This window comes from Colletotrichum orchidophilum (genome assembly GCF_001831195.1).
Source record: "Colletotrichum orchidophilum strain IMI 309357 chromosome Unknown Scaffold_82.1, whole genome shotgun sequence".
Classification (NCBI taxonomy): domain Eukaryota; kingdom Fungi; phylum Ascomycota; class Sordariomycetes; order Glomerellales; family Glomerellaceae; genus Colletotrichum; species Colletotrichum orchidophilum.
In genome coordinates, this window is record NW_019173038.1 from 80,647 (window position 1) to 96,201 (window position 15,555).

The window sequence follows — 15,555 nt, forward strand, 5'->3', positions numbered from 1 at the left end:
GGTTCTCAACTACAAAAGAGTCCCATCTTCATCGGTGAATCCCCAGCCATAGTACCGATCGAACAACCTTGGTAGACGCAGATATTGACTTTTGGTAGGACTTTTCGAACCCAAACATAAGAACACCGTACTTGGATCACGAGTAGTAGCAACCTCTGCGTTCTTCGGAGAAAGGTGAGAGGGAGGTCTATAAACCCCCCCTCCGCTTCTGATCCCATCCCGTCTCTCTTTCCTCCCAGCACTCATCAGTCAAGTATAGCTTGCAGAATTCGCAACCATCACTGAACCAATACAACCAACTCGACCTCACCTTTAGTAAAAATCATCAAAATGGTCGCCATCAAGAACTTCCTCGCAGCCGCCGGCATCTTCGCACTGGCTGCTGCCGCCGCCGTCACCACCACCACCGTTCTCGCTGCCGCTGCCACCACCACTCCCGCCGGGCAAGCCAAACCGGCGACCCTCCCGACGCCGGAGATGATCGCCAGACGCAGAGAGTGGTGCAAGGAGAACAACGCCGCAAAGAGACGCGCCGGCCCGTCCTACAGGAGCCCGGACAACTTCAAGGGTGCCATCGAGTACTGCGTTAGGTTCTACCTCGAAGAGTACAGAAAACACCCCAACACTAGCGGCTGGCTCGAGACCCCCGATGCCAAGGGCAAGGGCAAGGACATGGGCAAGAAGCCCGCCGCCGCCGCCGAGAAGCTCGTCGAGAGGCGGGGTCCGGCCATCGAGCCCGTGGCCTCTGACGGTGAAGTGTATGACGACTACTTCGCCGAGGTCGAAGAGACCATGCGCGACATCTTCAACCTCTCCGACAAGCAGACCAACAAGCTCCGCGTCAAGTTCTTCGACGCCGTCCTCTCCGTCGCGTTGGAGGCGGAAGACGAGAACGAGGCCGAGGGGGAGGAGGAGGAGAAGATCTACTAGATTTCTCGTTTCCGTCTTCCCCCCTCCCCTTCCCCCACTCCCGACCACCAGTTCCTCGTACAGGTTGCTTCCGCCCCCCTTACCCCAGAATCGATGCTTGAAGCAGGCATCTACCCGAAAACGTAGTCCCATAGGGTTCCATATGTGGCTACAATGCCTCGGGCATACGCGTTGAAAACCGGTCTACATCCCTCGAGTCTATGACGAGACCTAGGACACAGCCAACAGCCCAATCATGTTCAGTCGAATCTCCAAATTAACTGCTGACTCGAGCAAGGGGGGGGAGGGGAATTAAACAGAGAGGATTGGGATGGTGGCTGGGATCTGCGATTTCCTATGTCTTTCGAAAGCCATGTCCTGTCAAAAACTTAGTCTAGTATTGTTCTGTTTCGCTGACTGGATTCATCGGTCCGGAAAGCTGGCTTCGACCAGTGGACGACGATCCTTGGACACGGCAACTTTGCGGCGCAATCTGACCTCCCAGCAAAGTTGAACCCCGAGAACCTGAGCATCGGTACCCGCGCCATACCGGGGCCCTTATTGGCGGTGGAATAGTACAGACAAGTTGGCTACCTGTGGGTAGTCTTAATATACCTGCCAATCAGTACGTAGTCAAGTGTTGCCCACCGGTATGCGACTTTTCGCTCGTGACATGCTCTTATCATGGCAATAGTGCGAGGATGGTTTTGCTCATGTATGATCAATCCCCAAGGAAATGCTAACATCCTGGTTCATTCACAAACATCAGTCCACAACAGTAAGGCAGAGATGGAAAGCTTTTTTGTGGTATTACTCTCGCTACCAGCAGCCTCGTTCGGCAATGTTGCGCACAAGGTAAGGTTGGGTTAGGATGGGTTGATAGCAACCTTTTCCGACTCTTCCACATCTTCCACATACATCGCGCCTTAAAAGCTCCATCTCTCCTAGTCGTATCCTAATAAAACACTCCCGATCAGAACTCCAGCCATTCCTACCCCGCCTCATCAGCAGGATCTGAACTCCTAAACCTGTTAAAATCGGCAAGAAACACGTTCTGGTTTCCCCGTTTCCTTCAACCCATTTCACTGCCTGCGAGGCAGTACGAATGGCACCTGTGTAGTGTCATTTCTTTTTTCTACAACCAACAGACGAGATGGAAATAGATTGATCTCTTGTACAATGCCGAGCGTGCTGACTTGTCAACACCAACATTCCGAGCTTGCAAACTTCCTTTGGCTTTTTCTCGGAGGTGTGAGAGCTAGACTGATGATGAACCGCTAGGCTTGCTGAATGAAAGCAGGGCTCCGGTGTTTCTCAAATCGTTGACCCGAGGCCGGTGCTTTGGGCCTTGGGTGAACATGGCTACACTATCCAGGAAGCTCGGCACGGGCCTTGACAGCACCTTGGCGTCTCACTCGGGGCTCGCCGCCATTATGTCATCGTATTACGTCGTTCCAGGTGCCGTGTCTCTGCCTTCTCTGGCATCCACCTTCTGACGATGTTGCTTGTTGCGCAAGTGGACCTCAAAGTTGCCTGCCGTCATTTCCGGCCCGGGCGTGTACAGCTTGCCGGGGCAGTCTAGACAGCGGATACGGGGGAGGAACATCCATCTGGCTCCCTCGGGCGGCTGTGACCCTGCTGGTACTGATATCGGCATCTCCGTGTCAGGGTTGATAGCCGAGTACTTCATCATGCCTTCAAAGTTATCAAAGGTATAGGTTTGCTTCAGCTGCTGCAGGCAGTTCTTCAGCCATTCTGGCGGCGGAGGCTATCGAGTATGTCAGCTTCCATTCAGTTAAAGTTCAAGAAATCCATGACCATATGACGTTCCATGGCAACTTACAGCAGGTGGCGGCGGTTGACCCGCAACAGGTGGTGGAGCAGGCTGTCGACCAATCTGGCCTTGAGGGAGAGGAGTGCCAAGCTGAGCAGGAAGAGCCTGACCGTTGGAGGCCGGCGTGGACGGCGGAGGCATCGAGTTCGCTCCGGCCGGGGCCGCGGCCGCACTGGGTATGCGAGTATGTGCGGGTGTGGACGGTGTCTGGGAGCCGTTCGGCGTAAACCTTGCCCTTGGGTTCTGGAGAAGTCGTCTCAGCTTGTCCTTGCCGACCTTGAGTGTGACAATGAGCTGCGTAGGCTCCTCAGTCTCGTCGCGAGTATCGCGAATGGAGCGCCCAAGGTTTCTCCGCGTCTCGTGATGATGGATGATGCTCGCTTCAGGCGTTTCGGAGCGGCCAAGATTCGTAATTCGTTGCTGAGCAGCACTCGCAGCGCCACGAAGACCTCTCGTCCTGGCCGTGCCGCCAAGCTGAGACACGCCTGGCGAGTCCGGTCCTGTGTCTTCACTATCGTCGGAATCGGAAACCTCGCCGTCGCGTGCTCCCGGCCTCTTGCGGGTGGTTGGCGCGCCGGCCACACGCTTGTATAGCGTGCTCTCTTCCATGTTGGGCGCAGCGCCGGGAAGCACGGACGAGACGAGTAGTGTCCTGATTGTCCGCTGCCGTTCCTTGAGATCGGGAAGTTGCGGACCACCGCGACGGTTGATGGACCGCTTCTGGCGTCTCTGTTCGCGGGAGAAGATGACTTCGTTGCGTTCCAGATCGGCATCACTGAGCTCGTACAGATACGGAGCATACTCCTTGGCCTGCTGTTGCGGTCTGAAAACGGATGGCAGAGGAGATGGCAGGAAGGCGGCGATGAGATCGGGGTCCTCGACCGGCCTTCCATCGAAGGGATGTCCGACGCTGTATAGACTCTTGGTGAAGAGCTGGCACTGTTCTCGAATGCAGTGGGCAATGGCAGTGGTGAACTCGCCGGACAGCGACATGTCGCGAGTCATTGAGGCGGCAAACTCCTCTGGGGAGTTTAACGGGTTGTTGATGTCCCACTCGAACTGGTCAACCAAGGTTACGCCGCCAATGGTGACGTTGAGCTTGATCAATATTCTCATCTCGTCATTCTTGTAGGCAGAATAGGGCAGCTCCGGGTCGAGCGCGTCCTCTTCCGAGAACACCAGGGGGTAGAAGTCGTTGAGCTGGTCCCGCATCTGCAACGTGACCTGGTCCAAGACGGGTTTGTGCTGTGCGTCCAGAGGGATGCCCAGATCCTCGACGAGGTGCTGCGCAAAGAGCTCGCCCGGGATTATCCTGTCGTGCAGGTTCCATGTGAAGGTGTCGCGAAGCTTGATCTTTTCCCAGTCAACGTCTATTCGTATCGGCACAAGCTCCTCGTGCTGCTCCGCCTGCTTCTTCAGTTCTCTCTTCTTCCATCTGAGAGGATGCGACTGACGCTTCCCAGGCCGCGGCTTCTGGCTCGGGTAGATGACTTGGGCGGGAAAGGGCGCTCGCATGCGGGGATCGATATCGGTGTAGCCGTTGCCGTAGCCACGGTATCCTTCGCCGTATAGTTTGCTCGGGGGGAAATACAAGCGTTGGTTCTTGATGAGGTTATAATCATCAATCTTGTCTCTCGTCTGTTGCATGTCCTTCTCGAATCGCTCCTGTGCGTCCTTCATCGCGACAGCGTAGTGCCAATCGCGCGTCACGTAGCGCTCAACCTGCAGCTTGTTGAACGAGTCCTTGTCTCGTACGGGAAGGGACTTGGCAGCGACGGAGTGAGGAGTAGCATCGTGATCGTTGGCGGCGGATGCGGAGGTTGATGCCGAGGACGAGGCTGTCGCGCCGGCCGCGGTAGGCGTGGACGTGGATGGCGGCGCGGCCATGTTGGAGAAATGTGCAGGGTCCCGAATCGCCGCAGCGATGCGACTGCCGAGACGTCGAAGGGAAGACGCGCGATCGGGCCTGGGTTCGTGTTGCGCGCGTGTCGTGGCGGAAGCCAATTGACGATGGCTCCAAGGTTCACTTGGGGATGAGAGGTGGATTCTGCTACGTCTGTCGCGGGCTCGCAGTCTCTCTCCTGCGCTGCGTGTTGGTGTTCTACCGGGGAAGGCTGGCACCACCGATGCTAACGCATTCTGTGTACTGGCATGGCGATTTGGGGTAAAACCATCTCTCAAAGATGACGGTGAAACCTGGTGGTGTTAGTGCAGACTGACCAATGCCGGCGTCCAGGGGAGTTCGGGTCAGCGCCAATCGCAACCTGGAAAATTTCCCAGTTCAGGTACGCAGGTGAATAAAGTACCTTCCCGCCCAAGTCGGCTGCGAATATACATGTCCCTTCCTCACCTATGCTTAACGACCTGACCCCGTTCCTGAGCACCTTCGCACCGCCGCAGGGGCGCCACCAATGGCTGCGATCTAGGGCGTGGCTGGCGACATGAGGGTGTAAGTGAGGGCAAGCTACTTGCTACCTTGGCTTGAGACACCTTGGTTTGCAGTCAAAAGTAGCAGTCGTTGGGAAGATGCAACTGATCCACGAGTCGACCACTTTGGTATGGGTAGACAGCGGTCTAGCAGGACCATTTGCACGATAAGCGCCGCTCTGATTATGGGAGATGCAAGCCACTACGCTAGAATTGGCGGTGTGTGTTCAAAATGCCTAGATGAAAGCCAACGTGAGGCCATTCACCTCTCCGAAATGGGCATGCCATCTGGTGTGCCTGTTGCGGTACGGGCCGAGCTTGTACCGGAAACAGCATCCAGAGCTGGGAGGATGGAAAGGTTGCCCTGAGTTCCATGTTTGCTCAGATGTGTAGATGCGTTCATCGTGTGCTTCACACGGAGCTCTGCATAAGGTTCTGGCTGCTCACCATGAGACATTCTTGATCTTGAGACGGTCAGTACCTGGTTTACTCACTCGAGGTACGGGACATGTGCTGAAAGTTCATCGTCATGGCCTCCTACCCAGCACGGCTCAAGACAAGACTTGACCGAGTTGGCCCGCCAAAGTTGGCCCGCCAAGCATAACGGGAGCATGCTTTCACATCCAACTCAAGGCTGCATAAAAAGTTAGCTAGGTACTACTTTACTTACCTAAGGTAGATAGGTTACGTGGTAACCAAGGTATGTGAGGCACGACACGCGAACAATAGCCCAGATGCGCAAGGCGGTTTTAAGCGATGCGACCATGCACAAAATTCCCCACCAAAGGTACTTGAGACTGAGGTGGACCTTGGGTTTGGATAGCACCTGCACCTGCACCTGCCTGCGTGCCTGCTTGACCTTGACCTGCCCGAGCACCCACAAACAGCAACGAGCCCCTCCTTTCCCCGCCCTGAAAATCGACGTATTTGTCGTCAAAATACTTACGCCCGACACACCAACTTTGCATTGCACCTCTTCCCACGTTCAGTCCTTCGAGATCTGGACCGGTGCATCGCTATCCTTGAGATATTCCTTTGATTTCTTACTCAATTCCCCCCCAAAAATACCGCCATCATGTCGGAGGAAATCGGTTAGTACCTCCCTATTCTTGCTGGAGCTCTACAGCGCACTGCGCGCTGTCCCTACCCTTCCACGCGCGTTTTTGCCGCTGCTGGTGCTGCTGCGTTTGCGTCACATACCAAAACAGCCCACGCAGCTACCCCGCCACCACCCGAATAAACCACACACGAACACGCAAACGCACACCATGCCTTCCGAGGCAGATGGCCTTGCCTGAAAGGACTCGACTAGACCCAATGAGCTCCATTTGACTCGGAGGACGGCTCGAGCTGCGCCTTCATCATAGCCTTTTGACAAAAAAAAAACTAACAATCCCCCAGACTACACCCTCAACAACCCCGATACTCTGACCAAGTACAAGACCGCCGCTCAGATCTCTGAGAAGGTCTTGGCCGCGGTTGCCGAGCTCATTAAGCCTGGCGAGAAGATTGTCACCATCTGCGAGAAGGGCGACAAGCTCATCGAGGAGGAGCTCGCCAAGGTCTACCGTGGAAAGAAGGTCAACAAAGGTCTATCTCCCCTTACCGGTCTTATGCTGCCTGTTCCTGACTGTCGCTGACTCCCTTCGCGCCTTGCAGGCTTCTCCCACCCTACCACCATCTCCCCGGCTTCTTTCGTGACCCCCTACACCCCCCTTACCTCCGATGAGGCCGAGGCTGGCGCTGAGATCAAGGAGGGCGAGCCCATCAAGATCCAGCTCGGTGCCCAGATTGACGGCTTCGGTTCTATCGTTTGCGACACCGTCATCGCCGGCGGAGAAATCACTGGTCGTTCCGCCGACCTGGTTCTCGCCAACTACTACGCCAATGAGCTGCTCCTCCGCTTGCTGCTCCCGCCCGGTCTGCTCGCTTCCGGCACCGACGAGGAGAAGGCCAAGGCTGCCGCCGCCAAGGCTCCCACCCAGGCCAAGATTACCAGCCTGCTCGAGAAGGTCGTCAAGTCCTACGACTGCAACCTGGTCGAGAGCACCACCTCATGGCTGTTTGAGCGCAACGAGATTGAGGGCAAGAAGAAGATTGTCCTTGCTCCCGCTGAGGGCACCAAGGGCGACGGCGTCCCCGAGATTGGCGAGGTCTGGGGTGTCGAGATGGGCGTGAGCTTGGGCGCTGGCAAGGTCAAGACCTTGGACTCCAGAACTACTCTGCACCGCCGCACCACCACCAACTACGGCCTCAAGCGCCCTACTTCCCGCAAGATTCTCTCCGAGGTCCAGAAGAAGTTTGGAACCTTCCCCTTCAGCTTGCGCCAGCTCGATGACGAGCGCGATGCCAAGTCTGGTGTCGTTGAGTGCGTGCGTGGCAACGTCTTCCGCGCCTACGAGGTTGTTGGCGACAAGGACAACTCCCCCGTCGCCCGTTACCTGTCGACGATTGGTGAGACTCCTCCTGTGTGCAAAAGTGAACGGCTCAGTGTGCTAACATGTCGACAGCCATCACTAAGAACGGCATCACCAAGCTCGGTGCGCCACCCGCTCTCGACCTCGAGAAGGTCAAGTCGGACAAGAAGATTGAGGACGAGGAGATTCTCAAGATCCTCGAGCAGCCTCTGTCCAGAAATACCGGAAAGAGCAAGAAGAACAAGAAGAAGAAGAAGCCGGCCAAGAAGGCCGCTGCTGCGGGCGGCGAGGAGGAGGAAGAGAGCGATGAGGAGTAGGTGCGAATTGAGTGTAGGAAATGGCGATGACTGTCGATGAGAGAGCATGGGGGCTGCCCGATTTTACGCCCACATTTTTTTGTCGTGAAAGTCAAATGTGTGATTTTACGCCTTGGGGCAGTCGATGGATAGGGCCATGGCCAGGGTGAGGCCGGAAACAGGAACGCTCGCTCTGCTTGTCTCGTCCGACGCCAAAAGCTGGCTGGCTGCACCTCTCCTTGTGGGAATGCCGATGAGCTGCTCAGTTGTCGGAAGCCTCAAGCCAGCCGCCACTGCAGCCCGGGTCGTCGTCACCCAGGACGCAGAGCTTGGCAAGCAGTTGCTTACTCATTTCATCTGACAGAATGATGGGCCAGATGGAAGCCTGAACTGGCAGCCCCAAGAAAGACAAGTCATCTACATACACTATGCATCTTTGAGCATGTCTGACCTTCCCCTGAACACAACCCGCGAGTGTTGATTGACCATCGCAGAGTGAGATAGCTACGTGACGATGTCTGAGAACAAAGTAAGAGCGCGACGACAGGGGGGTTAATGTCTCGCTGAGACGATGAGACGGAGCACGCCAGGAGAGGCCGTCGGCCGGGGGAAGAAGGTGAGCCACGAGGATGGGTGGAACAAAATTGTCCAATTCCAGAGATCTCTGGACTGCCGTACTCGCCGGGCCCCTGGTCGTCGTTGATACGGCAGGAGACCCGCCAGATACCTAGATGGCGGGTATGCCGGTGTGGTCAGTTGCCGCAGTATGTAGAAGCCCCTGGTGATGGAAGACAAATGGAAGCAGACTTGAAAGCCCGAGGTGTCCCAAGTAGGCCCTGGATCTTTTCAGGATCAAGGAAGCAGACCTTCCTCCCTCTCCCTCTCTCTTTGTCTTCGTTGAGGCAATCAATATCTATGTATGGAAATGAAAGTTTAGGCACAGGAGGAGGGCTGGAAAAAGAGGGATAGCTGACGCCAACATGCGGCAAAGTATGTTCGAGTCACAAGGCCGATAGTGACCTTGGCCGATGCTGTGGCACTGGACCACAGGTTCCCAACAGCGCTGTGACATGCACCCGCCCCCTTGCCCATCGCCTGCACTCGCCTTGAGGACCACCTAAGGTACCATGTGCCCGCCTAAGGTATATGCCCGGGGCCGCTCAAAGGCCCCCAGAGCAGGGAAGGAGGTAGCTTTGTAGCTCTTAGGCCCCCAGTCCGTTGTCTCCGAAAATCCTCGAGGTCCATCCCGCAGCTTCACACCCTTTCTTCTCCCATTCCTCCTTTTCCTAAAGTCCTTCGCGTCGCAAGTGGAGGGAACGCGCCCGAAACGCATCGCCGAATGCCTTCAAAGACTAGAGAAGTAGCCAAACCCCAGTTTGTCGTACAGAGACACGAAACTAACGCGATTCTAGGCGTCCGACTCGGAGCGTTTGCCTGTCTGGTCCAAGGCAAGGAGGTCAGGGGCCCTCGAGAGCCCAGTCGCCATGATGCCCACGAGCACGAGAGCCACGCGGTCGCGCTTTTCCAGCCCGCATCAGCACGCCAATGGAGGAGGAGGATCGGAACCCGTCAAGAAGACGAATGGAGCAAGCGAGGCCTCGAGGACCTTTATGCAGAAATGGTTGGAGCCCACGGTGCAGAGCAAGCCGAGCTTCGAGGAGGCTGGATTGATGCGATACGGCGTCACCGAGAACATGGCGCCCCTCGGGACGCTACCCAAGGGACCGCCGACCAAGAAGCAGGGCCAGGAAGGCGTGAACCCCGTCAGGAAAATCATTCTCAAGTCGAGCTCAGCGAACTCTGCTGTCGCTGCTGCTGCAAAGGCGGCGGCGGCGGCCGCGGCGGCGGCTGGGGCAGCAGATGCGACAATGGCAAAGCGCTCAGAGACACCTCCACGCCTTCCTTCCCCTCCTGCCAACGCTCAAAAGGCGACGAGAAAATGTCTTCCTGCACGTGGTCTGGGAGACGACGACGAGGAGGACGAGGACTACACGCCCAAGGCAGCCACGGGAAAGAGCCAGGGCCGGCGTGCATCTGCCTCACAGTCACGCAAGAGTGTGTCGCGCTCCTCGGTAGGACGCCGCGCATCTGCTTCGCTTCATCAAATGGCTCCCTCAAGCGACGCCGTGCAGCCGTCAGAATCGACGCCCGAGAACAAGGACGTTATCGAGAGGGCTGTGGAGGTTGCCATCGACGAGGCGCTCCGGCACTATCGCTATCCCACTGCGTGGGCACTCCGGACCCTGTATGACGAAAATTCTTCCAACCCCGTCTTCCTCTCCATGTTTGAGGACGTCTACCACCAAACAGCCGACGAAGACACGCTCGACGAATTTTCTCGCCTTATTGAGGAGAAGAAGCGAGAAGGCAAGAAGGACAACCAGGCTTGCTACTTTTTCGTGCCCCCTTCCACCAACTCGCGCTTCACCCCCCACAAGCCAAAGCCGGCACCCTACGGGAACCTTCTTTCCCTCGACCTCTCAAAGTCAGACTACGACGACGACGACGACGACGACCTCCTGCTCCAAGTTACGCCAACAAAAAAGGCCAGCAAGCGCAGGGAGATTCCGGAATCGCCCATGGACATGGACATGGACGACGATGACGAGACTACTTTACTGGCGGCGGAGACGACCTTGGCGACCATGACCCCGTCACGCAAGCGCGCTCGGAGAGATTCTGCAAGCAGCGACTCGTCCTTGTCGGAGCTCTCTGCATCGCCGTCCCTGCCACCCGACTCGCCTTCGCCCAGCTCTCCGCCCGTTTCCGCGGCAGTCAAAGGCGACAGCCACAATCGCCGTCACAGTGCCACGACGGCTGCCACGGCTGCTGGGGCCGACCCCGAGATCACCTTGACCAGTGCACCACCGCCAGCCGAACCCGAGCCAATGAAGAGACGCGGCAGATCCCTTGCTGCTAAGACGAGCGTGTCTGACGCATCCAACCCAAACTCACCCACCCTTCCCCCAAACGTATCTCAAGCTGCAGGGGCTAGTAGCATGCCTGGTCGACTTTCTTCGCCCATCTTCCCCAACCTTTCGACGACAGCACCCTCAAAGGCGGCTGGCAAGAAGAACGCCAACAAGGACAAAGGCCCCCGCGTGCTGCCCAGCGACGATGCAACCACCCAACGTAGGAGAGATGCACGCGATAGCACCGTTAGCCAGACGCCCCAGCCTGAGAGCCACATTCGCGGTTCAGATATGAGAAGTAGGGCTGGATCTGTGGCCACGTCTTCGCCTGCAGTGAATCTGCGCAAATCGGCAAGAACGCCAGCGCCGAACTCGAATCTGCCTGTGAACCTGACCTTGAGCACGAGAACGACAAGATCAGCAAAGAGGACGCACGACGAGATCGATAACACGAGCTCGCCGACTGCGCTGTTTTCCCTCGGAGAAGTGACGCCCGCCGCGAGCTCTAGGGCTGCGACCCCCACGAATCTTCGTCCTTCTAAGAAGCAGCGGACTGGTTTGCGCATCAAGACTTCGTAAGTAACTGCATCCCCTTTTGCATTCAGGAAAATTTGAGATCCAGTCGTGGCAAAGCCATGGCTTGACATGATGAGACGAGGGCGCCAGTTGTGAGTGGCGAGCCTGGCAGCGTCGTACCGCAGCATCCTCGTCTCTGCGTTTATCCGTCCTTGGGATTTCATCCTGAGTCGCTTGCAAAATCAAACCGAAGATGAACTAACGTGCTTTGCCAGACCCATGAAGAAGAAGGGAGGCACTGCGGCTGGACTACCACGTGCAAGCGGCGAGGGCGGTGCGGTCAACGCCAACGGTGGCCCGATCAACCAGGTAAGCCACAAGCCCAACAATCATTTCTTCAGTGGCACGAAGCTGCGATCATTTCCTGTACGATGTCGCCCACCTGGCGCTGTGTTTTGGGAGCGAAGAGATGATGGGGCCAGGCGAGGAGGGTCTCCGGCGACTTTTGAAGGCATGGTTTTCGGGTGCCGAGGCGCACATCCCGCCGAGAGACTGAGTTTAGCGGCCAGTCTGCACCCACACTCCTACTCATTTCCCGCAAATTACCTCAACGAATACGTTGCTGACATTTCCCATCAGGACGAGAATGACGACTATTGCTCGGCATGCAGCGGCGTTGGAGAGCTGGTCTGCTGTGAGAACTGCTCCAGGTCGTTCCATTTTGAATGTGTTGACCTTGGCCTGGGTGACACTCTCCCCGAGGAATGGTTTTGCAACGTTTGTTTCAGCAGCAGGTACCCCACCAGGGTGCCCGAACACAAGGGTCCCTTTGGCGGTTTGATGAACACTCTGGAAAAGACCAACCCTCGAGCCTACAAGCTGCCGCAAGGTGTGCGGGTGTACTTTGAGAGCGTCAAGGTCGGTCCTGAGGGCGAGTACGAGGATGTGGTGGTGCCGGCTAAGCCAAAGTAAGTGACAGCCTCTACACTCATCACCTTGCTATCTGAGAAGCATCTCATCCCAACCAACCTCTCCCCGGGAACCGCGTCGGCTGACAGTCGCAACAGGAAGAAGGGCTACGAGGAAGCTCCAGACTTCTTCAAGGTTCGGGACGCTGATGGCTCTGCCGTTCTCTGCCACAATTGTCAACACCCATCCGCCGATAATCGAGCCATCATCCCCTGTAGCCTCTGCGGACTCCACTGGCATCTAGACTGCCTCGATCCTCCCCTGGCAATCCCGCCCGTGGTGCGAACATGGCGTTGCCCGGCGCACGCAGACGACCTGTTGGCCACGTTGCCTGAAGAGCTGGCTCCAGCTCACCGCTTCCGGAAGATCAAAGGAACCCCCGTCATTATCCCTGCCTTCAGCCGCGGCATGAGGAACAACGGCTACATTGAAATTGACGATGAGGACGAAGAATCCGAGGATGAGAATTCGGGTTGGAGCGACGTCAAGAGCTTTGGCCGCGTCTATAAACTGTCTTCCAAAGGCGTTGTCCTCGACTTCATCTCTCAGTCAGTTGGCTTGAATCATTGCTTGGACGTTTTGAAAATTCTAACAGATCTGCAGGCTTCGGAAGGATGGCGCTGGCCATATCAGTAGCTCGCCGGCTTCGACCAAGGCTCAGCCGCCACCAACCAGTCAGCCGCTCAACGCTCGTTCACGCGTCGAGCAGCAAGCAGTGCTTAATTTGGTCGAATTGGCCTCCACTCAGCCAACCACCAAGCTTAATGAGCTCACAGAGGCACTGCTCGTAAGTCACGAAGCGAGCGGAAATACAACCACTTGCAACTGACACATTCATATAGACAAACGCCGAACCGGCTATGCTCTCGCTGATGGCTCGTGGCAGCGTGGGCAACTTTGCCAGCGGAGACCTGAATGCTACTGACAAGCAGAGTCTCCGCGCCATGTTGGCTCAGATGGAGGCCATGACTGGCCGCATCAGAGGCTTGCTTGGAGATGACCAAAAAGATAGCGGTGTATTTGGTATGGACATTGAGTCCGATCAAAACGCGATCGACAGCAACCATATCAACGGCACTGGTAGCGCTGAGGATACCGCAACTTCGATCAAAAACGAGTCTGTCGAGCCACCAGCCGACCTTCCTACGCCGGCGACCACTACCCAAGACAACCCGGAGCCGATCAATAGCCTGGGCGAGAAGTCTTCGCAGGAGGCCCCCAACGACGCTAACGAAGACGATGTGACCGACATGGATATTGACTAGGCTAGCATTGAGAGCGACTACAACTATATGTTTTATCTGAATATTCTCATCTAACGCAACACACAAGGGTAGTGTTGAGACACGGATTTGAAGTCTGTTGTTCTGCCTCGTCCGAGACCAGGAGAACACTCAGCGCCACCAATTACGGGTATAGCCCATTTCCTACTCTTTTCTTATTTGATTCCCCAGGACATGGCCCCCCACGCGGATCTGGAGTTTGGGGAGGAATCAAAACAAACAGCGAGCAGCGCAAAGGAGGACCAGCTAAGGAGGCCGGTAGTTGAGACGAGTACAACAAAAAGCCGCACAGGCTTTGGGCGGCCCACATAGCAAGACTACTTTTCTTGCGCCCCTCGATTTTTGTGGCTTTGGAACACAGATGGGTGAGCGGAGCACACAGAGCGGTGTGCTCACAGCGAAGAGAGGGGGGCTGGGCATCTGGTTATCTGCCCGTGCTGTTACCTTGGGAAGAGAGAAGAGCGTGTGGAGGGCGAACCAAACATTTGTCCTCGTTATTCTTTTCCGTTTTCACTCTCCCCACCCCCATTTTTCTTTTCCCTTCCTTGATTCCCCCACCTGCCTCAATCTTGTATCATAGGCCATTACTTTTTCTCGTAATTTTCTCTCTTTGGACCAGGGGCAGGGCTAGAGAATCAAGGAAGAGTACTTTAACCCCCCCTTCTCTCTCTTTTTGGGAGGAGGCAAGAGCGCGAGGAATCTTATTTTGGGAAAGGGATTGATTGATTGACCTGAAGCCGGCCCGGTTGTTTAGGCCCGTCAGGTTGACTGGGGGAAGGGGGCAACGAGGCAGAACCAGAAAGGGAGGTAACCTGATGAGGGCATCAGATAGAATGCTACACCGCATGATCTATATATACCATCGCTGTTCCTCCACTGCTCTATTGGACAACCTCAGTTCTCATCTCGTACCCTCTCTAGTGTGCACAATTCCACTTCGACCAGCCTCGCTCTCCCTGACAAGAAAGAAAGCCCCGCCAGTTGGTCCAGTGGCTTCGTTCAGATGGCAGTCTCGTTACCCTCCAGTCTCTCTAGTGGAAGAGCAAGTATCAAACATACCCCACGACCCGCCTCGATGACTCGGCCAAGATCCTCACAAAACATACCAGCATCATGCTCACGGGCACGAATTGCAACAATACACCAAGAATGAAGGAATTCATGGAATAACAACTAGCTTTTACGACAATGCTGACTAACAATACCTTATACTCATGCTATCTAGTATGAAGAAAAAACAAAAAAATGAAGGGGGAAAAGAAACCCCCAGCCGGAAAGCGAAGTTTGTGTGTTATGGGAATGGCTTTTGCCACGCGACTACCTAGCGAACGAACGCAACAATCCCTCGTAGAGACCAAATGATCTTTTCATAGACCAGATCAAGATCCTCTGCGCACACATGAATGCTTTGGCTGCGAACACACTCGACTCCGTAGCTCATAACAACAACAACAACAACAACAAATGCAATTTTTTGGGGAGTGCGTCTTGACTTCCATGCGAAGGGGGGGCTTCAGGACAACATCCGGCCACCCACTCTCGGTTTTTCTATATACCACGCCACAAGCAAAAGTGAGGGTAGCAATAGTAAAGCTTGTAAAAAACTTCCCAGGCAAGAGGAAAAAAAAAGAAACAGGAAGAGTGAAGTGGCGAAAGGGCTGGCTTCTGGAGCCAAAAGGTGAAACGAAAATAAAAACCCTCTTCGTTGCTGCGACCACATTTCCGGAGGGGCAGCTTTATGTTGTTGCCCTGTCTGTCATCGAGACATGACCTCCACATCTGGAGTGGCTTGCGCATTTTCCTGACACGTTGGGCGGTGTGTACCCCCTTGCAAACATTCTTACATGACGATCCAGATCCACCAAACTCCTGTGCCGATCCCATACCAAGCCATTCCTAACCGAGCGAAAAAAGAGCGGCATAAGCCGGTCAGACCGTCTGACCAGCGATTCGTCTGTACAAGTGGCGTTTGAATCATCGCTTTTCGACTCG

The 15,555-nt window shown here is 55.7% G+C and overlaps 4 protein-coding genes across 4 annotated transcripts; 3 read left to right on the forward strand and 1 right to left on the reverse strand.

Moving 5' to 3' along the window:
* Positions 1-330: 330 nt before the first annotated feature.
* Positions 331-1,485, forward strand: CORC01_09205 (uncharacterized protein; the record flags this gene model as incomplete). The annotated part of the gene is made up of 2 exons (XM_022620834.1): positions 331-751; positions 1,349-1,485. 2 exons carry the CDS (start codon positions 331-333, stop codon positions 1,483-1,485), a joined length of 558 nt encoding a protein of 185 aa, XP_022472634.1.
* Positions 1,486-2,353: 868 nt separating this feature from the next.
* CORC01_09206 (snf5/smarcb1/ini1) lies at positions 2,354-4,630 on the reverse strand (the record flags this gene model as incomplete). Its single annotated transcript, XM_022620835.1, has 2 exons — positions 2,354-2,677; positions 2,753-4,630. The coding sequence occupies 2 exons, from the start codon at positions 4,628-4,630 to the stop codon at positions 2,354-2,356; spliced, it is 2,202 nt and encodes a 733-aa protein (XP_022472635.1).
* A 1,907-nt stretch (positions 4,631-6,537) lies between these two features.
* On the forward strand, positions 6,538-7,904 carry CORC01_09207 (DNA-binding protein; the record flags this gene model as incomplete). Its single annotated transcript, XM_022620836.1, has 3 exons — positions 6,538-6,760; positions 6,830-7,624; positions 7,681-7,904. Coding segments are annotated over 3 exons (1,242 nt in total), but the record flags the coding sequence as incomplete, so codon positions are not given.
* A 1,318-nt stretch (positions 7,905-9,222) lies between these two features.
* On the forward strand, positions 9,223-13,545 carry CORC01_09208 (PHD-finger domain-containing protein; the record flags this gene model as incomplete). Its single annotated transcript, XM_022620837.1, has 7 exons — positions 9,223-9,243; positions 9,296-11,370; positions 11,587-11,680; positions 11,951-12,279; positions 12,379-12,828; positions 12,884-13,067; positions 13,123-13,545. The coding sequence occupies 7 exons, from the start codon at positions 9,223-9,225 to the stop codon at positions 13,543-13,545; spliced, it is 3,576 nt and encodes a 1,191-aa protein (XP_022472637.1).
* Positions 13,546-15,555: the final 2,010 nt, after the last annotated feature.